Source organism: Sesamum indicum, linkage group LG9, assembly GCF_026168435.1.
Source record: "Sesamum indicum cultivar Baizhima isolate 11 linkage group LG9, ASM2616843v1, whole genome shotgun sequence".
Lineage (NCBI taxonomy): Eukaryota > Viridiplantae > Streptophyta > Magnoliopsida > Lamiales > Pedaliaceae > Sesamum > Sesamum indicum.
Genome location: NC_142665.1, coordinates 1745782 through 1772401, shown reverse-complemented (window position 1 = coordinate 1772401; position 26620 = coordinate 1745782). Strand labels below are relative to the sequence as shown.

At 32.7% G+C, this 26620-nt stretch overlaps 3 protein-coding genes across 5 annotated transcripts; 1 reads left to right on the top strand and 2 right to left on the bottom strand.

The window, feature by feature from the left end:
• Positions 1-6763: 6763 nt before the first annotated feature.
• On the bottom strand, positions 6764-8536 carry LOC105170215 (transcription factor MYB8). Its single transcript, XM_011090887.3, has 3 exons — positions 8294-8536; positions 8068-8197; positions 6764-7765 (listed from the first exon to the last, which is right to left on the bottom strand). The coding sequence occupies exons 1-3, from the start codon at positions 8427-8429 to the stop codon at positions 6955-6957; spliced, it is 1077 nt and encodes a 358-aa protein (XP_011089189.1). The 5' UTR covers positions 8430-8536; the 3' UTR covers positions 6764-6954.
• Positions 8537-17047: 8511 nt separating this feature from the next.
• FUC1 (alpha-L-fucosidase 1) lies at positions 17048-20727 on the top strand. Of its 2 annotated transcripts, XM_020696718.2 has the most exons (4): positions 17048-17789; positions 18397-18437; positions 18537-18633; positions 19777-20727. In XM_020696718.2, exons 1-4 carry the CDS (start codon positions 17158-17160, stop codon positions 20540-20542), a joined length of 1536 nt encoding a protein of 511 aa, XP_020552377.1. In that variant the 5' UTR covers positions 17048-17157; the 3' UTR covers positions 20543-20727. The 2 variants fall into 2 exon arrangements, with proteins under 2 accessions (XP_020552377.1, XP_011088787.1); XM_011090485.3 differs by having other exon boundaries at positions 17049-17789; positions 18397-18633.
• A 300-nt stretch (positions 20728-21027) lies between these two features.
• On the bottom strand, positions 21028-26147 carry LOC105169936 (S-adenosyl-L-methionine-dependent methyltransferases superfamily protein). 2 transcript variants are annotated; one of them, XM_020696719.2, is made up of 11 exons: positions 26005-26147; positions 25611-25669; positions 24693-24759; positions 24026-24091; positions 23152-23245; positions 22939-23055; positions 22612-22712; positions 22323-22397; positions 22144-22254; positions 21637-21951; positions 21028-21331 (listed from the first exon to the last, which is right to left on the bottom strand). In XM_020696719.2, exons 2-10 carry the CDS (start codon positions 25622-25624, stop codon positions 21646-21648), a joined length of 951 nt encoding a protein of 316 aa, XP_020552378.1. In that variant the 5' UTR covers positions 25625-25669; positions 26005-26147; the 3' UTR covers positions 21028-21331; positions 21637-21645. The 2 variants fall into 2 exon arrangements, with proteins under 2 accessions (XP_020552378.1, XP_020552379.1); XM_020696720.2 differs by having other exon boundaries at positions 22144-22236; positions 26005-26146.
• Between the last annotated feature and the right edge of the window lie 473 nt (positions 26148-26620).

Below are 26620 nucleotides of genomic sequence, written 5' to 3'. Positions count from 1 at the left end.
TACAAGGGCATTTTGATCAGTTCATCACAAAAAGTGGATGGGAACCTGATAGAGACTAACTGAATAAACTAATTGTTAAACAACCGTTAAACTCATAGGGTATTGGTAATTTTCAAATAACTAGGCGGTATTTGTAATTATACCAAATCATAGGGAAGGTCGTTGTAATTTACCCTATATATTAAACAACTAAAAGGTAATAAAATGGTTAAAAATGCATACTATTTTAATTAATTACAAATTCAATAAAAACTGTGATCGACAAAAAAGAAAAGGGGATAAGTTACATTTTACCATCCAAACTATAATCGTTTATATAATTTGACATCTACATTTTTTTTGTGTCAACTTTTCTTCTCAATTTTACAAAATTTTGCACTTTGGCATTTATAATTATCTTTCGATCAAGTTTTTTGTTAAAAAACATTACATACAGTGCTCATTGTGGTATTAAAGGATTATGTGATGTGATATTTTTCACATATGGATAGCATGTTATGTTTTTTCGATAAAAAAATCAGCAAAAAAAGGATCATGTATGGTAAAGTGCAAGTTTCGCAAAGTTGAGATTACAAATCGACAAAAAAAATATATATATGTCAAAGTATAAAAATGAGTATAATTCAAATGACAAAATATAATTTATCAAAACAAAAATATGAAGCTCTATGTCAAAATTAAAAGAAGAAACCCAATGTATGTGTCAATATTATATTTTTATAACAGAAATAAAGAGTAAAACTTACAAATTTGGAAATTGCATGATAAGACTACATCATAAAGAAAATTTGTGAAAAAATATTATATTAAGTAAAGTTTATATGAATGAACACATCATAATTAAAAAAAGCCTACAATGACGTAGGTATTTTTTAAAAGATAGAATAATTAAAACTAAAAACACAAACAAAATATTTAGAAATGATAGAGCACCTTAAAAACAATGTCTTGAAATTGATTTGTTCATTAAATTTATATGAATCATATATTTGAATAGCTCTTACTTGAAAATTATTTTAAATGGCAAAGACATGATCCAATGAACGACCTATCAATATTAATGAAAAGGAGGTCACGATTTTAGAGAGAAAAACAAAGAGAGAAATAAAAAGTTCAAATCATGGTGTCTTTCAACACAATTTAACCCCTATTTATAAGGTTCTAAAATTTGAAATCCCAATTTAGGGTTTTGAAAAATGGGAGATAAATTGAGAAATATTTAAATAAGGTTATCAATTTTGATGCAAAATTATAGAAATCTAAACCCCTAATTATTTGTTCTTTACAATCTAGCGTATTTTTATGGAATGTTTACAATATTAAAATATTAATTGCTAATTTAAGACATTCACTTTCTTTAAAATCATATAATAACTAATAAGAATTAATCAATAATCAACTAATGAAAATATTGAGTATAGGTTGACCAAACATGATCCTTCCCTCTTTGATTATATATGTATATATATATATATGATAATAGAATCAATAACTAAATATGGTTGATGTGTATTAGATTTTTTTCCCATACTACAATGTCGAAGGATCTTTAAGAAAAATTCCTTTACAAAATAAAGGTTAGCACTCTAATATTTAAATCAGTAACGATTTATTGAAGAAATGAAAGGAAAATTTTGAACTAAAGTGAGAATCATAGTGAAATATGATGTGGGAGTGATAAATATTCGTGTGAATTGCAAAATATAAGCTCAAAACAACTTAAAAACCGAGAGAATAAGTGAGAGTTTGAGGATGAGGGTTGATGTTATCAAATAAATGTATAAAACCTCTTTTGTCACTTGCTGATTAAGCTTACCATCTCTTTCTTCAGTGATTCCCATATTCCAGGGGGATGTAAGGTGGTTGCTTACTTATTGGCAAAAGTCAGGAGGCGTGGATTGATCCCGCTGGGAGCCCGACAGGAATCTGCTCGTCAACGCCTTGGCTTCCTGGTGTTCCACCTCTTGCTAGCTGGGATGGAGGTCCTGCTCCGCTCGCTTGAGAACTGTGGAGGGCTGAGTTGATGGTCTTCATGATGAATTAATGAAGTTGCACACAGAAGAAAGGGTTCGTAGCAGCAGATCAGCTGTTTGATCGAGAGCTGCAACTGGAGCATTGGTAGCTCCTAAGGTTGGATTTGGAATGGGAGCATTAGCGTCTCCTGCAGTTGTATTTGCAGGTGAAATGGTAGGACCTACTACAGCAGGTAGGGAAGAGTTTCCCTAATAGGATCCATTATCACCTCCATTTATTGAATTAGTCATTTCTCGCATCTTAAGCTCAAGTTCCCACAGACGGTGTCAATGATCAGTACCAAATTTTTTGCCACAGCACAAGGTGAAGAATCTAAAAGAAAAATTCTAAGGTCAACATGAACTAACCCTACAAAACAAAGGTTAGCACTTTGATGCTTCAGTCGTTAATGATTTATGGACGAAATAAAAGGAAAAACTTGAACTAAAGTGATAATAATAGTGAAATAATTTATCCGATTGAAATGGGCTCATTTCTTGAGGCTGCCAGTTCAGTAAACAAAAAGTAAGTTTGTGGGCCTGATCTCCTTGCTGATGGGCTAGCAGGGCTGGTATGCTTTGTTTTAAACTTAATCCATGAAAAGATATCTACCCTGCTCCTACCTGATTTCTCACGTAATCCCCTTGGTTTACTCTGCGAAATTTATTTATTTATTTATTTTCTCCTTCAATTAATCAATATATAATATTTTAAAAAGTTTTAAGCGTGTTTATGAATAATCAATAAGCTATTGTCATGTAAAATGTAAATTTATTCTATAAATACATTTATTAGACAATAATTAATTAAAATTAACTAAATCCATGAAAATATTATGTGGGGTAGGTGGGGATTCGATTTTATTGTTTCTGTCAACAGTATGAAAAATCTGGAGCAGTACTGTCCAGTTAATACAAAAATGTTCATGTGAGTGATAAACAATTGGAAGGATGAGATCTCCCTCCAACATATCTTTTTCTTATTATTTGTCGTTGTTTATTTATTTGTTTTTAGTTCTTGTGATTGGTGAATGAAAGGTGAACTGTTGGTTGGGAGAAAACAAAATTTTATGCTTGTGTGTTTGGGCAAGTAAGCTCTTGCTCCTTTGACGCCCCATCAATTCAATTTATGAAAATTTTTGATAAATAAAATCTAATTGAGTCAAATCAATTATAATAAATATAAATTATATTTATTATACTTAACATATAATTTATTTACGTTGAATCTAACTCAATTTGCAATGAAAACATAAACCAAAAGGGAAACCCCAAACTCTCTTTCTTTATGATTTCGCAGTTGTCGGATTGTCAGTTGTCTCCACTCACTTTTGACCATTGCTCCTCACTAGAAACGACATTCCTGTACGTCAACACCACCACCTCCCCAACACTTTTCTATCATCATAATTATTAATTATTTTTTAAGGTTGAAATTAATTTTAAAACTATCTATCTATCTATATATTTGGATTCAGATTTACTATAAATGTAAGTTTTTATTTTATTTATTATACAAGTTTAATTTGTTATTTCACTGTATTATTCAATATGTTCATTAATAAAGACTACGATGAACTATTGATCATGCTTTGAGATAATGATATAATTATTAATTATTTGGATTTTTGCAATTTGCATGAATGAGATTCCGCAGAAAAATAAATTATTCATGTAATATTTATATATATATATATGTATATAGGGGAGTATGTACTTATGAAATTATTTTATGGTAGTAATTAATTAATATATGTAGAAGGATAATAATAATAACAAAAAAAAGAGTAGGAATGGCGCATGTAGTGACATCATACATGTGATGATATTGTATAATAATTTTGGAGGTGATGTCATGTGACATGCATGCATGTATGTGGTTTCCCAATTAGGATTCTCTGCGAAAATTTCTACGCTTTCAATCGGATGTGCTGCTGCTGTCTCACTTCATATCTCCCCTCTGCTATACATCTACATAAGTCATCATCATAGCTTATGACTTACATGCATCCAACATAAATACCAACATCCATCCTACAAGTCTTGCATACATTCACTCACTATTCTAATCAATTTCATCCATTCAGAGCAAAATAGTATGTCGTAAAATACAACTTCCTTAATTAATATTTGTTATAATTTTTTGATAAAAAATGATTACTTATGAGCAAAAATTATATTTCTTTACTGTAAATTTCAAACGCTTTTTGCTTCTTTAAAATTAAGAATTTTATAACAAAAGAAGATAACAGTAGAAAAAAAATCTTAAACAGTTATGTTTCTTACAGTCGGGCGCGACAAAAAAATTAGGTTGATAGAGAAAAAGACAAAGATTTGAGCATAGAAATTGTAGGATGCCTCATATGGCTAAAGTCTTAACTATCAATTCCCCAAACAGTAAAAGTTTGATCAATCTTAACTCTAATGAAGCTGTAAATATAAATTAGAATTAAGACAAATTAATATTTCACTGTCAAATTTAATACTATGAATTAGCAAGTTTTGGAAGGTAGTATATATAGTTGTGTGATAACTATATGCTTTCTATGTCGCATATTAATTAAGTCTATAGTCAATATGTAATTAATTAATTTGATTTGAAGGTTGGATTAGAATATTAATTTGTCCAAGTTCATATATTATAGTATTGGTTAATTAATTAATGATTGTATGATGTTTGATCAGTAAGGGGTTTGTGTTTATTCCATGCTTCTTTGTACATGGATGTATGCAAGTCTTTCTATATCAATATATGTGAATTTATAATCATTTATTTCATGGTTTTCTGATAAATTCATTAATTACTTAATTTATTGAAATGGTGATGGAGTTACAGTTTTTTTTGAAGCAATAATGTAGCTACAATTTTATTTTTTTTTTTGGGGTGAGGAGATGATTACTTTCTTCAAGGGAAAAATGTATCTTACCCATGTGCAACTTATCTTTTCATAAAAAAATAATTAGCAATTTATTTTTATGTATTTTTTAAAATACAACAATTTATTCCATTGTATTTTTTAGAATGAATCAATTTATGCATCTAGATAGGGAGTAAATTGCTTCATTTTAGAAAGTATAAGGAAGTAAATTGCTATTTTTTCTATAGGAAAGTAATTTACCCACTTTGCAATATCACAGGGAAGTAAATTGCATTAAACTCCTTTCTCCAATAATGAAAATAAAAGTAAAAATAATTAAGTTAGACTCGCTCAGCAAATTTTATACTGAGATGGGCCAAAATTTGAAAATAACTGAGTTGGGGACGAATCCCAAGTCCTCCTTAAAATTAATGAGGCAAGTCTCAATTCCACAAAAACCCGCCCGTTGCCACCCCTAATAAAAATGAGAGGGTAGCTTTATGGTGAGTGAAAGAAACCAAAAATTTGATGAATATATAATGATGGTTGTGGGGTTGAAATATTTAGCTTACCTAAGTTGATGGGGCTAAGCAAAGAGTCAACTCTAATGGGACCTCTCACAAATATTGAATCAATATTAAAAAAAAAAAACACCATAGTCAATGAGTAATAATCAATCAAATCAATGGGACCATGCATATATACACTCTGAGGTGCCGTGATAGGCGTCCATAATACATGACGACGTCGTCCCACTTTTATTTTTTCCTAAAAAAATTTAATTCACATGCACGTACAGTAGCTATGCCTGCTGTACAGCATTTATATATATATATATATATATATATATATTGGTGCGTGATAATAAGACTAAGATTTTTTATGTTTTTCTGTCATTTCAGTGGTTTTGGCAGCATGCAAATTGAAAATTTTGTGTCCTTTTTTATAATTATTATAATGCTAAGTCTTTTTTCCATGATAGGCCTCAGTCCTGACTTGTTCATTAGTAAAAGAGTACTCATCACTAGGCTATATATATAGAGATGGAGCATCTAATCATATTAATTAAACCCATGCAGTATTAATTAATTAATTTAATTTAATTTGGCCGTTTTTGTAGAACCAATGAAATGCTACTGTCTCTAATCACAATTTAAAACTCCAATATTAAGAAGGTTTTAACGACTTTTTCCTTTTCCAACTTCAATGTAGAAAATATTAATTAATGTTTAATTACCAAAACAAAATATGTTAAAATATTGTCTTACCAATAAACTAGCAATGTAGTAATATCCTAAGTGAGTAATTAGTTCAATTTTTTTTATTGTGAATTAATATTTTATTTTATGTTCTATATATTTCATTTATACACAAAGCATATATAGAATTTCCTACAAACTTTATATAATATATATATATATATATTTGAAGCGAATATCGATATTAACTGAATTAATAAAGATTTGTATTAATTTGAAGTAGTATTTACATAAAATATTAATTCAAAAGGAAATTCAAACCCACTGGTTTTTTGTAGATGATTTGTTGCTTCTTAGTTCCCTTGAGAGGATATATTGATTTCTGAGTTTGGGATTATATTTTTGGATTTTTTTTGGCTAAATTAGTTGATCGAATTAAATTAATTTTATGTAAGTGTGATATATTTGTTATGTATTTGATAATTTTTTTTAACTGTACAATAATCATACAATAAATATATTATATTTTTTATATAATTAATTTAGATCGGACAAATTGAATATCCGATAGAAACTTTTTTTTTTTTTTTTCTTTTTCTGGATCTGCCTCGTAAATGAAGAATAATGGTAGATGAGAGAGAAGGTAAGTGATGAAGAAGGGTAAGTGAGACAGAAGACAGAGCTCCTATAACAATTGCACAAAGGAAAGAGCAATTTGATTACTATGTACGTACTGTCAATTAAAAGAAAAAATATTTCGGTTCAAATTCCCATCAAAACACAAAATCCCAGAAACTGCAAATCTCTTTTTACCCCCACTCCCACAATGCCATGCCCCTTCAAATCTTTGAGATTGTACTTACTTTACTTACACTCAGTTTCCAATCAGAAGTAGTACATCCCCTTCTCATGCGTCTTGTTTTCATCATTGTACAAGAAATTATTGCTATCGCCACCGCTACTAATCAGCTGCTTAACTTCCTCAAGATCATACTCTAATTCACTGTTTTTCAGTACAACGCCATTTGCCTTCTGATCATGATCATCAAGAAACGAACTCATCAATGGATCCCCATGATGATGATGGTGATCATCTTCGTCTACCTGATTAATCTTCCCACAGTGAAGCATGAACTTGTGATTTCCATCCAGCCCATTTGAGATCATGAAACCCTGGAAACCTCCCATTTCTTCCTGTTTCACATGATCTTTGCCGCCATAGCTGATCTGGCTGCAGCTCCCGTCAGATGAAGAACAGCTGTTTTCATTTCCCCCAAACATGAGCATATTCTCTCTCAGTGGATAATTACACTGCAAATCCACCAAACCCTGATCCTGGTTTCCCTGATAATTACAATTAGAAGATTGACTACTAGTAAAGAATGGAAAGTTATAATTGTTATTGTTGCAGTAGAGAAAGCTTTGCGGGGCTGAAATGGGCTCAATGGGGCCGGTGAGAGATTTATTTGTAGCAGCATGACTGTAAAATGAGTTGTACAACTGAGATAGGCCTGATAGAGGGAACTGATGAGGATGTAATGTTTGTGGGGGTTGAAGGTTTCCTGGGAACGGCTGTGAAAATTTTCCCTGGCCTGACGGGATTATTCCTATGAGTTTCTTCTTCAGCTTCGTGTTCCAGTAGTTCTTGATATCGTTGTCTGTCCTCCCTGGTAACTGAGAAGCTATGATTGACCACCTGCACATTTTCATAACAGGCAAATGTTCCATTACCACAAGTTTTTGGGCAACTATACGAACAGATGTGACTGAGAATGTTCATAAAAATCGTCCAAGAATAGAACCCTTCTCGACATGATTTTATACATCATACAAGTATCCAACAGACAATGGATGTGGTTAGCCCTTTTCTTTCCCACATGTTTTTTGTTTCCTTTTTGGGTTGGAACTTAGGAGGCTTCTGTCAATTTCCAGGTAGTTGAAATTCAAGAAATCTTGGACAAAAGGAAGTTTCCATGACAGGAAGGAAATTCTTGCTACCTGCTTCCAATGCTTGCGTACAGCGTACAAATGATTCTGTCTTCTTCATCAGAAAATTCGCCATGCTTAATGTTAGGCCTCAGATAATTCAGCCACCTCAATCTGCAGCTCTTTCCACATCTTCTCAGACCTGAAATGAAATATTCAAGAAACCCCATAATATATATCAGCATATATACCTTAAAACACACAGATTTTCCAGGGAAATTTTAGAAAAAATGCTTACCAGCTTTTTGAGGAAGAGCAATCCAATTTCCACCAGTACCATGTTTCTCGATGAACTCCTTAAGTTTTGCATCTTCTTCAGGCGACCATGGCCCCTTCTTCACATTTGCCTTATCACAGCAAGGAGCCCGCCCCATCTCTCTCTTTCTCTCTCCCACTCTCTCTCTCTAGAGAGTATTATATTTTCTGCATCTGTGTGTTGGCTGCTTGAGGAACTTGTCTCACTTTATCTCTGTAATTTGACCTGGGGTTGTGTTGTGGCTGTGGGCTTTTTATTGAGAGACTTGGATTAATTAAGAAACAGTAAAAAGTCATTAGTACAAGGAGGGGCTACAAGTCAAAGAGATAGGCTTATACGTTTTGATTAATCAATAATCATGTCTAAGTTCTTGTTCTTTTGCTAAAATTTTAGATGAAAATTAAGAAACCTTCCATCTCTCCCTTGTATTTAATTTACTTGATACATAGACACAAACCCACTCACCTACCCCTAGCTAGCCAGCAAAATGTCGACAAAGATACTATTTCTTTTACCATTCATTTATGCTGTATATTTGACAAATTACAGCCCGACGAAAGGAATATTATTGAAATTACTTGGTGGAAATTAAGCTCAATAACATAGAGAAATTTTTAGCTTGAATTGAGTAATTGTTCAGAAACTAAACAAATCAAATGATAAATGCATAAAACTGATATGCAATTTAGAAAAAATGAACAATTACATATATATAAACTGATTAATTATTTGGATATAGCTAATACTTGTTTGAATTAGAATTTTTGATAGAACAAGTAAAGTTCAAGAGGTCAACATTTTATGCACTAATGCAAGATTTTACCACAATTCGTTATGACCTAATATTTAAGGTTGAACGTTATCACACACACAATGCGTATTTGGAACCATATTTAAGGTGGAGTTAAGTATATATATATCTTGGTTTGTACGTTGATTGCCATGTGATTAGGCATTGATTTTTTTGTACAACGATAGATCAATGTATTGTAAGGACCATTAATAACACACAAGGGCATGCATAATCCTTCTTGCTGGATCTGCGTGTATTTTGTTCCTTTTTTTTTTTTTTTAAATGTAAAAAATAAAAAATGAAAGATATAGCATTGTACATGTAATAACTTCGATTCATGTTGTCATAAACATGCAGATGATAAGTAAAAAGATCATAAAGGCCAGCTTGATAGTTAATAAAAAGTAGCATGAGATGAGATGGATAAAGCTGAATGCGTATCAGAAAATAGTAAAAACAGATGAAGAATTATTGTTGCACAATCCTGGTTGGGTACTGTTTATAGGATTTGCAAACTGACTGACGAGAATGATCATGTTTTATTATTATGACCCATCTTTTAGAACTCAGGTGGCCTATCTGTATATGTTCCTTTGATCACCGGTACCTGCCTTTTGAATTGACTCATCATCATCCATTGCCTTTTTTCTTTTTGAATTGTCACATGTACAGCTCCTACCAACACCATGCACATTAACCATTTCCAAATATTAATAATTTTACCGGTCTTTGTACGTTATGAAATTCAGTATTTTAGTGGCTTATAACTATATATGTAGTTGACGTTTTAAGGTACCGCTCAAGTGCCCAGAGGTTTCTTCAGACCCCAATATTTCCTTAAAAATATTAAGTCACGGGAGATTTCAGTATCTCACTCTCTCACACACACATCTATGTATGTCTATATTTGCTCATTTTTTGCATAGAAAATATATATTTTGTCATGGTTAATTATCGAAAAAGTAAAAAGTTATGAACATTAATTCATCACGATTGTGCAATAATTATTAATTGTTGTTTTTTGTAGGTGAGGCAAAACATTGGTCGTAATTAAAAATTATTTTATATGTTTTGATTATGGTAAAAACCATAGTAAAATATTTAAATTTTTGAATTGACTATGTTTGATTTGTTAGATAATATTAATTTGTCGTAATTGTTTAAACTCTAATAATTTATAACGAAAGGAATAATATATTCTTTTGACAGAAATAATACTTGTAATATTATCTTATTACTTATTAGTATAGTTTCGAATCTTTTGTTTTAATTTTGTATGCACTAATATTATGATAATTCCAAGGACAAGAGTTGTGATGGATTTCTTACTTACGTGGAGAGGGTTAATGGGTGATCAACAACGCCCGTGGTCTAAGTTGGCGATTTCAATTGTACTTGGAAAGAGCACCTATTTAAAGTCGAGTTAAGTGGTTAAATCTATGTCATAATCTGTAGTAGAGGGGCTGCAAGAACTTGTTGTGGTGGATTTCAGAAATCTAAAAACTCATGGGCCTTTTTTGAAATTTATCTGAAAATACAGGGGAAGAAACGGAAACCAGATTCATCACAGACAAAAAAATTACCAACTTGAACAAATATGTGTTTTCCCTTCTTGACTTCAATCAGGGACAAATAAGGAAATAAACAATCTGAATGTCAACCAAAGGTGAAACAAATGTTGTTATATTATAATTATTATTATTATTATTTTGTAATTTCGAGAAAAGCTCCCTAAGCTTCCTACGGAAAAAATGTATACCCACATACAAGATATATATATATATATATATGTATTTTATATAGTTTTAATGAAGGATATAGGGTTTTGATGTATGTAAAAAATATTCTTGTGGTGGTGTGACTATTGTCTGGTTGGCTGCTATCTTCCAAATAGTTATGACATTTGGACAAAGCATAATGATTGTTTGCATTACGTACCTTAAGAGTCTAGAGATATATCCAAGTTGACATATACATACATATATATATATATATGTTGTATACACACATATTTATCCTTAATTCTTTTATTTGTCTATTACTAACAATAGAAACCCAGATTCTTGTTATTAATTAAAAACATCATAAGATCCCTCGAGACTGCATATCTACAAGAATTTTTTAACATGATCAACGGGAGTTCTTTTAATTACTGGACATATCATCTGTTCTTAACCAAAGAAAGTAAGATTAAAGTAATTTTTGAACTTGTATGTTTATATTTAAATAATGTATAATGATTGTATTTGATATGTTGTGTAAAAAATATAAGTGACGGATAAAATATATAGATTGAATTTAATGTGATCGTGCCTACTTTTTTAAATATGTAGAAAAAGAATTATAACAAACAAACAAGAACAATTCATAAAAATATTTTATGAGATGAGACCAGATAAATAAAATTCATATAATTTTTTATATGTATGCGAATATTTAATGTATGATATGAGTATAAATTTACTAAAAAAAATATATAACAAATGCACTCTGAAAAATAATTTTATCTTATTTGATTTTTTGAAAATAAATTTGCCCATTTTCTCCATTCATGAAAGTCATCCTGTACCATCAAAGATGTCTTACTTTAGTACTTAAATTTGATGTCTCATGAACAAATTGGAGGTCATGAGTTCGAATTTCACCAAACGTTTAAGTACCCATTTCACTTTCTATAAATTTATTATAATTTATTTTATAAATTTTATGATATTGATCAACCACGCAATTTAAAAAGAAAAAAAAAAAATCAGCGCACAGCATCCATATTTCAAAGTTGAACTGTATTGCATTTAACCTCTGGAAAGCTACGGACAACATGATTTGTTGTTTTGGTTCATTTCACGTGAACAATATTTGGTAACGGTAAAAAGTCTAACCTTGACATTGACGAATTTCCGGTTAAGCAAATCATAAGTAATGTTGATGTCGTGTCCTTAATAAAGCTTGACAAATGTAAGCTTTTGTCAAGATTAAGGAACAATTAGTGTATAGATTAAGTAATAATTAGTTGACCAAATTTAGATTTTAGACTTTAATTGGCCTGATTTCGAACTAAATAATTAAACGGGAATAGACCAATGAGGCCTTGTCCAGTGATAAGCTCGGAGTTCTAAAGCTGTTGATTTAACAAAATTTCAGATTTGAATTTTTCTAATGTGAACTATAGTTAGAATTTGTCATTTTATGCATATTTTTATATTAAATAAAACCTCTATATTTTAATTAATTTTTTATATTTTAAAATACGGAATGAAATAATTTCAAAAAAAAAAAGATAGAAACGGAAAAAGAAAAAAATGCTTGAAGTAACTTATATAATCAATTATTGGGTGCAATTATTATTTGTACAAATTTATTAATATATATTCATATATAATTATTTTTTTTAAAAAAAAAAATAAATGCATGCATGACTACTACCTACGTACGAACTACTATTATATACTCCATTATTTTGTACACGTAGAGAGGACTATAAATAAATAAAAATAAAAACCGAAAGAGGAAAGCTTCTTCTGACCCAACTTTCAATACAAAATATATTAATTAAGTCTATGATCCTTAATTAAATCGCGATTTTGTCCTTTCTCGTGCGACATCGAATCTCTTGCCTTATTATTATTATTATTTAAAAAAAACATTTAATTACTGTCTTAATTAAAAAAATTCACTGGACTAATAATTGAGCGTAGATGATATGATTATGATTATTATTTAAGTAAAAGGAAGACAGGTGTCGTTGTCTCAATTGACTTTGGGGCATCGAAGACGAGGACTTGTGTTTGGATTAATCCTAAGTCAATTGATGGTTGGCTAACTAAGTTTGAATTTGTTTTTACTAGGACACACCTCTTTTCAATATTTTAAATATATTCTGTTATTTAACCAACTGATCTAACTCACAAGATTACATTTCTTAGCTACGTGTCTTATGGCCTATTTCTTTTTTTTTTTCTTTTATGACATAGGGAAATTAATTTATGTTTTATATCCTCGTTATTTATTGTCTACGTGGTGCAATCAACTTTTCTTTTTTTTCAAATCTTTGCATTGATGTGAAAACGTATCGGCAAATTGATTAAATTGACATTACTTTTCTCTTTAAAAAAAAAAAAAAAACCTTGAATTCAAACTCATATCTTAAACCCCACCCCCACTGTATCCATTAATTTGGATTTCATGCGTATATGTGTTAGGGTCACGACATATTGCATGATCCACATCATCAGTGGATAGCAATGCTTATAATTTCATATGGTATGAGAAATTACTGCCAGCAATGAATGGAGAGGCAAACACATAGGGTACATGGTTTTTGAACCTACAGTATGAAGTTATTAGCTAAGTTATACTAACATTTGACAGCTTATTAGAGATGTGTCGTTCGAGTTACTTACTCGTCTCCATTTGATGTGGTACTATAGTAACACTCAATATAATCAACACTAAATAAAGTTAAATGATAGAGTATACATTTGTATTTTCAGTCGAGAAGTCCTCGTGCAAAATAACGTCCTCTTTAAAGTTCAATATTTGAATATAAATATAAATTTTACAATAGAAAAAAGAATAAAAAAAATGCAATTTATCCCCTGTGTTATGATAAATGAGCAATTTACCCCCTTGTGAAAAATAAACCAACAATTCATCCTTATGTGTTATAAAAAAAAAAAACAAAATACCTCCCTCAGTCCAGCGGGGCATTTCACTCGCTCCGCGTGCATCTGGGTATATGTTTTAATTATTAAAATACTATTTTATTTATATATATTTAATTAATAATTAATATTATATATTATTATATATATATATATATATAATTCCTTTCGTCTTCCTCTACGAATCGCAGTCCGCCACCGCCGCCACCAGCCCCTCCCCTCATGCTGCCACCGCCTTCCCCTTCCTCCTTGTTGTGATCTCCTTTCTCCTCCCCCATCCTTGTCCTTGTCGTTGTCGCCGCCGCCACCTCCTCCCTCCCATGACCGCAACCTCCTCCCCTTCCTGCACCCAAATCCGCCCTCCCCCCCACCCACCGCACCCAAACCCTCTCCCTCCCTCCTACTCTTCCTCAAACGGTTATTAAATAAGGATATAAAAAGTTATTTTAAATTTTAAACTAAAAAAATTAAAAAAAATATGTGTTTAATACATGAAACGTGTCCAAGGGTATGTTGCTCTATTTCTAATAACACAGGTGAGTGGATTGCTGTTTTATTTCACAGGGGGTTAATTACTCATTTTCCTTAATATAGGGTAAATTGCATTTAACTTCGTAAACTCAAAAATAAGGTATGGAATTCTCAATTTTCAATTTTTAAACTTTTATAAACTCCTTCAACTTTTATTATATTATTGATAAAATTATTATTATTGTCATTTTATAAATTTTACAATATTATTTTATTAAATATTTTAAGATATTATTATTAAAATAAATCTAACATCTTATAATTTAAAATATTTTATAAAATGTACAAATTTATAATTAAATATTTTAAATAAATTTAGTCTAACAATTGGTTAATTAGCTACATGATTTTTGTCTCTTAGAAGGGGCAGCGTTAAGGAACAAATGATTCTATATTGTGAATGATTTTCAAATAATTGGAATTTAATTTTATGGGATATTAATTAATTTTAATATTTTAAAAAAGCAAAAAATAAAAATAAAAATAAAAAGGAAAAGAAAGAGAGGGAAAAGGATAAAGACAAAGCGTGGATGGAAGCAAAAAGGTCAAAGGTGTTTCGACTGGGATTCGGTGGACAAGGGGTGGCGTCACAGTATGCGTGTGGTACATTACACCTTCTCGCCGTCCCATCCCAATTCCCAATCCCAATCCATTCCCCACGGCGTGTTTGTGTGAGCAAATCAGCATCGGAATGCGATGCCCCACGACGGCTGGACGGTCGAAACGTGTCTCTTTTTCTGCCCGGTACCGGCTGCTCCACTGCACCAATAACAGTCTATAATTGTTCTTCTAGCTCTTTTCTTTTGTATACGCGAAAACAGCCAAACTCCGTAACTTTACCTGCGGTTTGATTATTATTATGATGATACAGAAATAATATTATTAGTAAAATATTTGGTAATTTTGGTTCCACTGATCCAAAAGTCTAATAGAAATAGCAGAACTGAATTAAGAATAGAAATTAGAATTTTATATTTAGAAATAATATAAAATAGTTAAGCTTAACAGAAATTATTTCAATTTAACAGAAATAATGCACATTTTCATAAATAATCTATGATCCTTTAAGAAATAACATAAAATTAGGGTATTTAACAGAAATAATACACATTTAAGAAGAAAATTTGAAGATTTTATTATATATTTACACTTGATTGTTGACATGACCAGTTCAATCAACTCAATATTAGATCACACGATTCATTAATTGAACCACTGAGTCAAACAATTTTCATGAAAAAAAAAAGTGAGTTTTTGGCTCATCTGATTTTCTAACCAATATATTTTGTGGTACGATTGACAATTTAAACAATCAAACTGTCTGGATCGAATTGGGTTTAAAACCTTGATACCAACATCCTTACATAATTCATGTATGAAATGCATTGATTGACCAGAAATCCAAGTTCCAAATAGCTACCAATGTTGATGAGACTTTGCATTCCTCCTTTGTGTGTTTGAAATAATGAGAAATTGCATATAGGTTGGGGCATAACGGCCAAATAACTAGTAGTAGTAATCAGCAGGAAAGTGTGGTGTCCACTGTGCATAGCTGTCTCGCACTTTTGTCACCACAGCCAGTAATTAATTTATTGGTTGCGCGAGTATAGTGTGGGTGGAGATGCGATTTTGCGAGACGTGGTCCGATAAATTGACCAAAGGTTTTTGAAAAAAGCGTGGGTTTTGAATAATATCAAATCAATCACATCAACATCAATCTCATATTTGATGATGGGTTAGTCAGATCGGGTTGGTGGGTTTCTGCTCTGCTTTTGAAATTCACACTCACACGTATTGTTGCTTTGCTACCTCTGACCACAAACCTTCCATTATTCTACCAATTTTACAAATAATAATTTTGTTTTTAGATTGTATTTTTTAAAAAGACAAACATTTTGTAATTTTCATTTCATGAAGGATAAAATTATAAATTTATAGATGATTAGTCGTTCACTAAAAACATTAGCATTAGCAGATTTATTTTTTAAAATTGTAAAAAATGGAATTTAATGAGTTTAAAGTTTATAACACCTTTAGTGGGTCTAACCCGATCTCAGGTCCGAAACTTGGTTCAACCTCCCAAAACAATCTTGATGGATCGGATCTCGGGGTTGTAGAAATCCACCCGAACTGCCATCTACTAACATCCACTATCAATAATCATTCAGAAATTTTGGGCCCAAGCCCAATCAAGGTTGTGTACTGCTGGCCCAGCTTGAGTATACCGTTATTTTTTCTCTTTTCTAAGGGAAAAAAGAAAATTCGGATTTTGATCTGCACAAATCCTTTAATATGAAGATCCAAGAATTATTCACTACTATTTTATTCTTATTTCTATCTTGCAAATTTCAATCTAACTAAAAATATAGAGTGTTCTTCTTTAAGTGAATATATTATGAATTAGTTGTCACTTAAAATATTTGATTTGGTGCTAATCAAATTTTGTAATATTCTAATAGAGTTTTAACGAGTTTTTAAGTGTAAAAGATTGACAGTTAAAACAAAATTTTACCAACTACCCTTGTTTATAAATCGATTATCATCAATAAATAAAATAAAATATATAGGTATGCATTCGAATTTTATTCAAGATATGTATTTACATAATTTTGTTTTATAATATTTAATTATATTAATTAAATTAATAAATTGACGTAATGATCCAATTTATTATAGTTGTATAATAACAAGTATATGAAAAACTAAAATTAGTAAAATATATGTAAGGGGAAAAAATTGAAGAATACACAAGTGTTACAGAAGTTGAATTGGTCGGGACATAGCAGAAATTCATTATCATCTTTCCTTTACCTTTCCCAATTGTCCCACTGTCAGCTCTCAGACCCCTCAACAAACCAAACATGATCAACAAGAACACAGCCACTGATCATCAACAAACTCGTATGCTCTCCAAAAAAGACTTCAATCTTTCAGAGTCCAGTTTGTTAAAATACATTTTAATTATACTTATAATTGCAATCCATTCTCTGGAATCTCAGGCGTCCGTTTCAAACTTGCTTTCCTCTCATCCAAAGCCTCCGCCAATCCCAATTCTCCCTATCCCAACCTCACAGCAACTCTCATGGCAGTTCACAGAAATGGCCATTTTCTTGCACTTTGGCACCAACACTTTCACAGACTCGGAGTGGGGAACAGGGCATGTTGACCCTTCAGTTTTCAATCCCACTGCGTTGAATGCCACACAGTGGGTTAGTGTGGCCAAAGAAACTGGCTTTTCAAGAGTTATTCTGACTGCAAAACATCATGATGGGTTCTGCCTTTGGCAGTCTGACTATACTGATTATTCTGTGAAGTCTAGTCCTTGGAAGAATGGGACTGGGGATGTGGTGAAAGAGTTGGCTGAGGCTGCAAGAATTGCTGGTTTACAGTTGGGGCTTTATCTTTCTCCTTGGGATAGACACGAGCCTTGTTATGGCAAGACTCTCGAGTACAATGAGTATTATTTGGGGCAGATGTCTGAGTTGCTGACTAGGTTTTGAAAAAGGAGCCTTTTTTTTTTCCTTTTTGGTGCTTTGTTCGTCTGGTTTCAGAGTATTCTTGAATCTTGATGTGAACTCCCTCTAGGGATTATTTGAGAATTGGGATATTCCAATGTGTTGGCTATTTGGTGATATTTTTGGCTATTCTGGAATTTAATCTAGTTGTAAAGTTATTGGATTTCTCTATGTAGTAGTTCTGGTTGATTGACTGTGCTGCCATGCTGGGCAGCTTAGTTTTCTTTTTTTATTATCTTGGAAGAATTTGCTAAATCAATTGAGAAAGCATTTGAGAGCATGTTTTAGGTAGCACCTACTCTTTTGCCTCTCCTAATCGGGAATACTCATGTAAATGTGGAGTTGAGTTTGATTTTTACTATCACAAAATGGTCACTGGAAGCTGAAAATGGAGATAGATATTTTACTATGTGGAATATATGATGAAGTACTTGATATTGCATATTGTGTTTATGACTTCAGTTTTCTTAAAAAGACTACTTTTTTACCAGTAATGGTTTCTTTTTCTTCATATTTTTAAAACAAAATAGTATTGTAAGAACTAGATTACAAGTTAATTTTATTTTCTTGCTGAAATTGGAGCAGATATGGTGAGATTAGGGAAGTTTGGCTGGATGCTGCGAAAGGTGAGGGAGAGAAAGACATGGAGTACTTTTTTGATGATTGGTTTAGTCTTGTTCATCAACTTCAACCTGGGGCAGTCATATTTTCTGATGTTGGTCCAGACACAAGGTGGATTGGGAATGAGGGTGGTGTTGCTGGTACAACTTGCTGGTCTCTTTTCAACCGGAGTAATGCAGAATTTGGCGATACTGATCATCAGTAAGTCACATTTTTCAGTTAATTTTCACTTGTTTTTGTTTGGGAACTGTTATATACCTGAATGTTTCAGATCGCAATGAATAGGCCAAGGGTTTGTATAGTTTCAGCCTGAAGCTGGTTCCAGTAGGCTATTGCTACCCTAGGAATCAGAAACATTGGCAGACAACAAAATTAGACTTTTCTTATGTGCTTTTATTCTGCTGGAATTGATGCAATGCTTGGTCTGGCTACCAAATACACCTAGTTTGGTATTTAGGAGCCTTCTTGCTCTACCCATGATTTGAGTGCACCCATTATCTAAAATATTAAGGTATGGAGGATTTCTATAGAGATGCCAAGGAATCTGCATAGCATTGCATAAGAAACCCATCATTTCAGGTAAGACTGGGATGGGGAATTACAACCTTGTCCTGTCAGTAGGGAGAAACAACATAAACTTGAATGTTCAACCTTCAGCTTGCAATGTAGGAACCTATTATCTTTGGTAAGGCTATCTTAGGTTACTAAACCAAGACACCAACATATGGGGTATCTGCTTCAAGTTTTTGGAAGTTAAATGCAGGATGCATCTCTTTCACATGTTTCAAATCAAATTTTCAAAACGTATGCTAGTACTAGTACTATGAACACAAATCCTTCTGTGAATGAATGCCTTTAGAATTTATGCTATACTCCATTAATCCATTTTATACATTTCGTGAACAGAATATGATTAGCTGTATGCACTTTTGAGTATGGGTTGGAAAGGTCAGGATACGTGCTTTCTTATGTTGAGGTATCACAAGGGGTTTTTTATTTGAATATGTTTATTGGTTATCGGTTTATGATATGACATTCTGGCACTTTGAACTTTTTGTGGTATTGTTGAAGAGCTAATTGGTCCAGCTATGTATCTTATCAAAGACAGTCCTGCTCATGAACAACTGCTGATATCTATTTATTGCAGAACATGTGTTAATGTAACGATAAGGTGGTTGTTTACTGATAGTGTTGATCATCTGTCAATTTACCCTAAATCACAGTCGATAGGACTTTGCAAAATGCAATTTTCACTATTAACATGATGAAACTTCTTCGGTAATTCAGTATTCCAGTATTAGAGTGGATTTTCCTAGTAGTATACTAATGCTTTGAATCTGACAGATATTCTGGAGAAGGGGATCCTCTTGGCCATGACTGGGTACCTGCAGAATGTGACGTCTCCATCCGACCCGGATGGTTTTGGCATGCATCAGAAGTTCCAAAATCCGCAATGACCCTTCTTGATCTATACTATGAATCAGTTGGCAGAAACTGTCTCCTTTTACTAAACGTACCTCCAAATTCTTCAGGTCTTATATCCCAGGAAGACATTCAAGTCCTTCAAGAATTCTCAGAGATTCGCGGTTCTATATTCTCCCACAATCTAGCAGAAGGTGCCTCAATTTCTGCTAGCAGCACGCGAGGTAGTCCAAGTGATTCTCGTTATGGCTCACACAACCTTCTTGAAGACAGTATATATTCCTACTGGGCTCCGGATGAGACTTTATCAGACTGGATACTGTATTTAGATTTCCGAGAGGTCGTTACTTTCAATGTCCTGCTCGTGCAAGAGCCAATCCAAATGGGTCAGCGGATCATCAAGTTCCATCTCGACTTCTTGAACGAGAATGGCGAATGGGAGTTGGTGACAACGGGCTCCACCGTGGGATACAAAAGGCTGTTGAAATTTCATAGTGTCAAAGCCAGTCACTTGAGGCTTGTTGTCGAGAAATCTCGGGCCGACCCACTGATATCTTATTTAGGCATATACATGGATCTGTTTTCTATTTTCGGACATATCTCTAAGCTTACCTCTGGATCATCAGTAAATGGTAGTGAACCTCTCCGGCAGACTACACAAAGAAATTCCAACAGTTACTATATCTAGTTTAATGTAGTAATGTATAGGAGCGGTCTTGTTCCAGCACTGCTGTTCATTGGTGTTTTCATGCATCTAAATAGTTCATCTAAACGTCTGTCTTTGTTTGGTTGTGGTGAGCACCCCGACATTTGTCTGATACCATTAATCAAATTCTGTAATATATAAATCAATCTCCTGAGGATATCTGCAAACTATGAAGCCTTGAGAATTTCTTTAACCACCGTTCTTAATGGAGATTTATTTCTCTCTAAATTCACACACAGATATATATATTGAAAGCATGTTTCGGGTACTTGTGTGCATGATAGCTGTAATAGAGGAGGCTTTTGGTAATCTTTAGCACATTTCTTGGCAAAATCATTTGCACGATTGAAGTCGAAATCATCGCTCGCACGAAACCAATGAGTCTCAAATATTCAAAGCACACAAGTTGGATAAATTAGTATATTCCACCTAATGCGCCGACATAAACACCCCTTCTGGATATGATGTGGAATAAAGAATCAGCTTTCTGCATATTTGCATGGCCAATTCAGGAAAGTTCGATACAACTTCTGTGTGCCAAATAAAATAGAATCATCCCCTTGTGTGTCACCACAAAGACACTAAAAGGTTTAGATAAAGTTCCTATAATTACAACATACGTGCTGGAGGTTACATTCCTGATGTCCTGGAAGCACCTTGTGTCTATCTTCCTCGCACTGCTATTATAGAAACACAGCCTGCGAACTAAGTGAATTGTCCGAGTCATATTCAACAGTTTGGCAGGGCCATCTTCTCTGTGGCATAGCCGCCCTATGAACAAGGCAAGAAAACAATCAGGTTTGCAATTATGAATTATGGACAAAAGCTTACATTTGAAGCAAAATGAACAAGAATCTCGTTGTTGTAAATTCCTTCTGTAGTTTGTACTTTAAGCAAAAGACCACCATGGATGCAGGAAAGTTGGAATTTTAAGCTGATAAAGTTTAATTGCTTTGTCTATCTAGAGAATCAACGCCGTCATGTTCACATGGATATTGAAGTACAGTGGAACCCATAATATTTTTCAGCAGTCTAGAAGCGAAGGTATGTAATAGTAAATTGATGAAAACACAAACCTGATATGTCTATGTTATCTTTACATCTCGAAGAAGTCGAGCAGCCATAGCTCCATATCGTCTCATTTCCCAGTCACTAAGATTCTTACCCTGGAGATTTATGACTAGTCTGCTTGCTTCCTCAGTTTGATCACCTTCACAATCATACACTTCATCATCAACACAAATACTGCCATCATTCGCTTCTGATGTTTGTTCAGTTTCTTCAGATTTAACCTCTTCAACATGGGAGCCGGTCTCATTGCCCCTGCTGTCTGAAGGCTTCAGTGTCATCATAAATAACTGTATACTTGGATGCTGGTACTCACTGTGCATCTACAAGGATCATGGAATTACATTAAAATTTAGAAGTTTGAGCGTTGTTTTTCAAAGTATCAGTGTCTTGAATATTTCATTAAATCTTGTTGTACCTAGTATTTTTGTCAACTTTTTCTTATTGTTTATAGTGATTGACAACCAGAAAAACCCAAATCAGCATCAACTCTGCAGGCAAATGTATATTCATACCTTTGCTTTAGGGAGACTTTTAACCTCGAAATTTCTCTTCCACAAGTCAAGCATTCTGTCATGGACATTTGTGGAACGAAGCTCATATCCCAACTGCAAACCATAGGTTTTCTGTAACTAATTAGAGCATCACTAATCTCCAGTTTGAAAGTGAGAATATACAAATCTAACAAAATTACCAAGATGGTGGTTCTGGGACCAGACAAAGCAAGTATTGTCTGCAATAGAGGTTCCAAGAGATGCTCTGCATAAACCTAGAAAAGCAATTAGGAAGCTTTGATGAAATCACAGGTAGTTGAAATCATTATGTCTGAAAATCACTATTAACATTTGGTACACAAAGCAGAAATGTCAGTGTTGGAAAACACATAGTACTAATCACTGAACATTTTTACGATGAATAACTGATGGAATTTAAACAACCAAAAAAGTGAGAGCAAGTTATAGATGCCATGAGTTGTAACTCACAACATCTGTGCCAATGATGTAGTCGAAAGGTGGTTCAACAGCTCTTATATGATCTTCATCCCCCCAGTTAAGCTCTGCAACTTGGATGGAACCAAAGGAATCTACAAGGAAAAGAATTATTCGCATAAGGAAAGAAAAATAATAAAAATATATTTCTACCCTTAGGTTCAAGAATGCACATTTGTCGAGGAAAGACACAATAAATTTCTAATATATTTAGAGGCCAAGTCATTGTCAGAATCAGATGACTTTTAAATGTAAATTGTTTATGAAAGGAAATTGAAAGAGAATTGGGAAGGCAACAGAGACGCTCAATAATAGGCATACCTGAATCAGGAGCTGTCTGCAGTATCCTTGAAGTATTCCGTTCAACATTTCTCATAAGCAAAGGCAAAACCTCTGTTTGATCAGTTGAAATGACATCACACCCCAGCAATGCCATGCCTGAAGAATAGAGTCACCTCTTCATTATTTAGTCTCTAATCTTGAAACATTTGAAAATTTTCACTTCAAGAAAGTTCAACAATAAATGAAACTTACCAAATCCAGCTACACCACAGCCCGCTCCAAGTTCAATTACGCGTTTTCCTTTTAGTTTAGACGGAGAAAACCTTCCCTTTCTACAGTTTTTTTCCTTTCATAAGTAACAGAAAATAAGTTTACTTTAGTTGATTGAACCAAAAATCAACAGTTAAATTGCATACATGTAGCCAAATACATTAGTTAGCAATCCCAGGTTAGAAAAAACATAATAAAAAGATATGCAAGCATGTGAACCTCACTGATGTCTATGTCTCTCCAACTCTAAAGCTCCAATTGTGCATCAATTTATGAACCAAACAAGACTTTGCTCTCTCTTTAGAGATTTTTCGCAAACTTCAGTAAACTCTGTTAGGACTTCCATACAGGCATCTGGATCCAATGGAGTTAAAGAGAGACAAACTGGCTATAACTAGTATTGAAGATACAAGTATCAATTTGCTACATTTAGAAGACAAGTATAGTCTTTCACTTGGGGCACATGAAACTTAAATTCCCTAATTTAACATAATAAAAGGTAGAAAACTTGTTTTCAATGTTTATCAACATCACTGAATAGGGAGACAAAAAGACGAAGAAATGGAAAAACATAACTCCAGATTTGAATAAAATACCATTCTAAACAAGAACTTAACACCATTAAAAATCAAAGGAAGAATCTATATTTTATGTGCTGAGCAATATCAATACAGATGAACAGGGACTGGACCTCAGTTAAAAATTCAAGTAACATTAGCAAACATCATAACTGGATATGAAAACAAAACGTTATTTTCTTGACCAACCTATTACATAGCACAATGAGAGTTACACAAAGCATCACGAAATTTTAAAACAAGAAGCAAACAGGAAACGAGTAAGAAAAACATTTTACCAAAAATTTGACAAGCACCATTGATGCATCCCAAACTGTAGTCCCTAAGTGCTTAGAATTTGGATCCTGCCATAATTACAGCATAACTGTCACTCAAAATGAGGCTAACAAGAAAAAGGGGAAACAGAATTTTTTTTTCTTTCCTAAAGATAAAATAGGTAAAAGGATCAGCAACCCAAAGGCTGACAAAATATTATACACCATCAAGCTCATAAATAATTGATCTAATGGCTCCAGGCTAAAAGACAGTTTTTAGTATTTCAAATACTAGAAAATCTTTATTAACACTGTATGGCATAAATAAAAAGCGAACATTGATATTATAGTTGTAATGCCTATCTTTGTTGCCATCAAGTAAATCCTGTTTAAAAAGTTGCAGTAGTGCCTTGTCAAACACCCAAAGCAATCATCTCTTTAAAAAAAAAAAACTGATAAAAAAGAAATCTAAAGAGATTAAAATGGTCATAAAGTTCTCCTTCTAGTATAAGCAATTGCTTTTCTTTCCGACAGAAGAGGAGGTACAAGAGATAGTCAAATGCTATATGGGGGCTACTGAAACCACCAAAGAATTATATGAAACCAAATGTCATGAACGCAGTGATTTACTTATTGTTTTAAACCAAAAAAATTTGAGACAATGTGTTCAAACTCAGTATAGTAGTAATACCTGTGAAAACTGAAGCTGATGGCCAAGAGCTTCAAACAGAACTGCTGATGTGTTGGGAGAATTTAGCCTGAGATGAGAAAATAAAGCATGAACAAAATATAAGCTTGAAATTCAAGTATGGGTAGAACTAAATAATATTAACCTACTAACTTCCCGAATTCCTAGAAACAAATTAGTACAAAAGGAAAATCATTGAAAATGAGTTTGTAAATCTCATTTGCATAAAGCAATAACAACATGAAATGACCATTTTGTGTCTATTGACAACCACATAGAAAAGAAAACATAGAGCACCTAAACTGCAAAAGTCGGGCAGTACTAAAGGCAAGTAGTGTGTTACTGTCAACAACCAACAGTAATTAGGACGCTTTTATAGCTATCAAAGAAGCAGAAGCGTGCGTTACGAATATAAGAGTGCAATTTATAAGTAACCACAGAAACAATCAACAACAAGTACCAGTTCTCATCTAAATGAAGCTCAGCTCAAGTTCCCTGCCAAACTGGATTAAGAAAAGCTAGAAACTTTTATTCTCAAAGCTAATAATTGAAAATTCAATCATCCCAAGCAATATACAGTATACCGCATCATGTATTGAAACTGAGGAAAACAAATATAGAGATCCCTGAACTGAAGGAAGGAGAAAATGAGCAGAATGGTCTTAATAAAGTAAAAAGAAGAACCCATTCAAAGCCTTGATTCCATATTCAAACCAATTCAGGAATCTCTTTTATGTGATTAATCATTTCCAATTTGACTTTAGTAGGTTAAAAGATAATAAGACACTGCATACGCTTTAACCAGCAGAACTAAGATTTCTGCGTAAAACTGGGCATCATCAATCAATCTAATACAAGAAAATATCTCCAGGGCTACTTCCAAGTAAACATTGCTTTCCACATAGAGATGAAGTAAAATACCTGTCCGCCTCCATCTGGAAAGCTGCACTCTTGCGGGAAACAACACTTCAATGTAGATACTGTCATACACAACAGCATTCTTAAAGAAGAATAACTACTGGAACCAAAAGATTGTCTTTCCAGTCACTTGAAACATTTATTATAAAAAGACAAAACTTAACAAAAAGTACACGAACTCTAGGAAGTACTAAAATAAAACAAAACCCAGAAAGGAAATCGAATACATTAAGGGTGGTTTTGAGGAAAAGTCGAATTAAGTTGAAGAACTGAAGACAGACACGTAGAAGAGGAAGTTTCTATTTTCCAAAAAGGAAAAAACAGATTTGATAACGTCTTTCTTCTCCTCCTTTTTTCTACAGTGGAAAGGTTGTTGAAATTCGTAGAATGAGCTAACCCTGGATCGAAGCTGACAGTCTTCTACAATCAGCAGTTTCGATTTGGCGATGAGATGAATTTCCCTGTCCCGTTATGAGTGAAGTCAGGTACTCCTATTTCCGGAGGTGAGTATATATATGTATTAATATGTATATATATATATATATATGTATTAATATGTATATATATATATATGTGTGTGTGTGTGTGTGTCTTGGCCCACGATTGAATCCGACATTGGGCTGTTTGTCGTACATAGCAACGATCTGTACCTTTTACTACTGCATTAACCCTCAAATCCAATTTAAAGTATTGAAATTCTAATAAAAATACAATTACATAATAAATTTATTAAATGATTATTATGGGCATGATGTAATTGGTATGGATAAATTTGTTATTTTTATATGTGTTACATTTGTTAATGAAAACTAACTCAATTGCTGAGTTAAACTTATGATCAAGAGATAGTCTTTAAGTCTTACTAATGAAATAATTATTATTTGTTATTTATATATATATATATATATATATTTGATATCAATAATTAATTTATATTAATTATTAATAATTAAAATTTATAAATTATAATCGATTCATTAAAATTATTATTGAAAGGACTGTTTTTGTAGGAT

What these genes read in the sequence shown, in the direction of transcription:
- LOC105170215 (XM_011090887.3), bottom strand. Translation starts at nt 8,429, where the DNA reads ATGGGGCGGGCTCCTTGCTGTGATAAGGCAAATGTGAAGAAGGGGCCA. An exon ending in TGCTCTTCCTCAAAAAGCTG is followed by an intron (nt 8,198 to 8,293) that starts GTAAGCATTTTT and finishes ATTTCATTTCAG; the next exon opens with GTCTGAGAAGATGTGGAAAG. An exon ending in TACGCAAGCATTGGAAGCAG is followed by an intron (nt 7,766 to 8,067) that starts GTAGCAAGAATT and finishes GAAAATGTGCAG; the next exon opens with GTGGTCAATCATAGCTTCTC.
- FUC1 (XM_011090485.3), top strand. Translation starts at nt 17,158, where the DNA reads ATGATCAACAAGAACACAGCCACTGATCATCAACAAACTCGTATGCTC. An exon ending in ATGTCTGAGTTGCTGACTAG is followed by an intron (nt 17,790 to 18,396) that starts GTTTTGAAAAAG and finishes AAATTGGAGCAG; the next exon opens with ATATGGTGAGATTAGGGAAG. An exon ending in TTTGGCGATACTGATCATCA is followed by an intron (nt 18,634 to 19,776) that starts GTAAGTCACATT and finishes TGAATCTGACAG; the next exon opens with ATATTCTGGAGAAGGGGATC.
- LOC105169936 (XM_020696719.2), bottom strand. An exon ending in GCAGACAGCTCCTGATTCAG is followed by an intron (nt 22,713 to 22,938) that starts GTATGCCTATTA and finishes TTTTCCTTGTAG; the next exon opens with ATTCCTTTGGTTCCATCCAA. An exon ending in GTCCCAGAACCACCATCTTG is followed by an intron (nt 22,255 to 22,322) that starts GTAATTTTGTTA and finishes AATTAGTTACAG; the next exon opens with AAAACCTATGGTTTGCAGTT.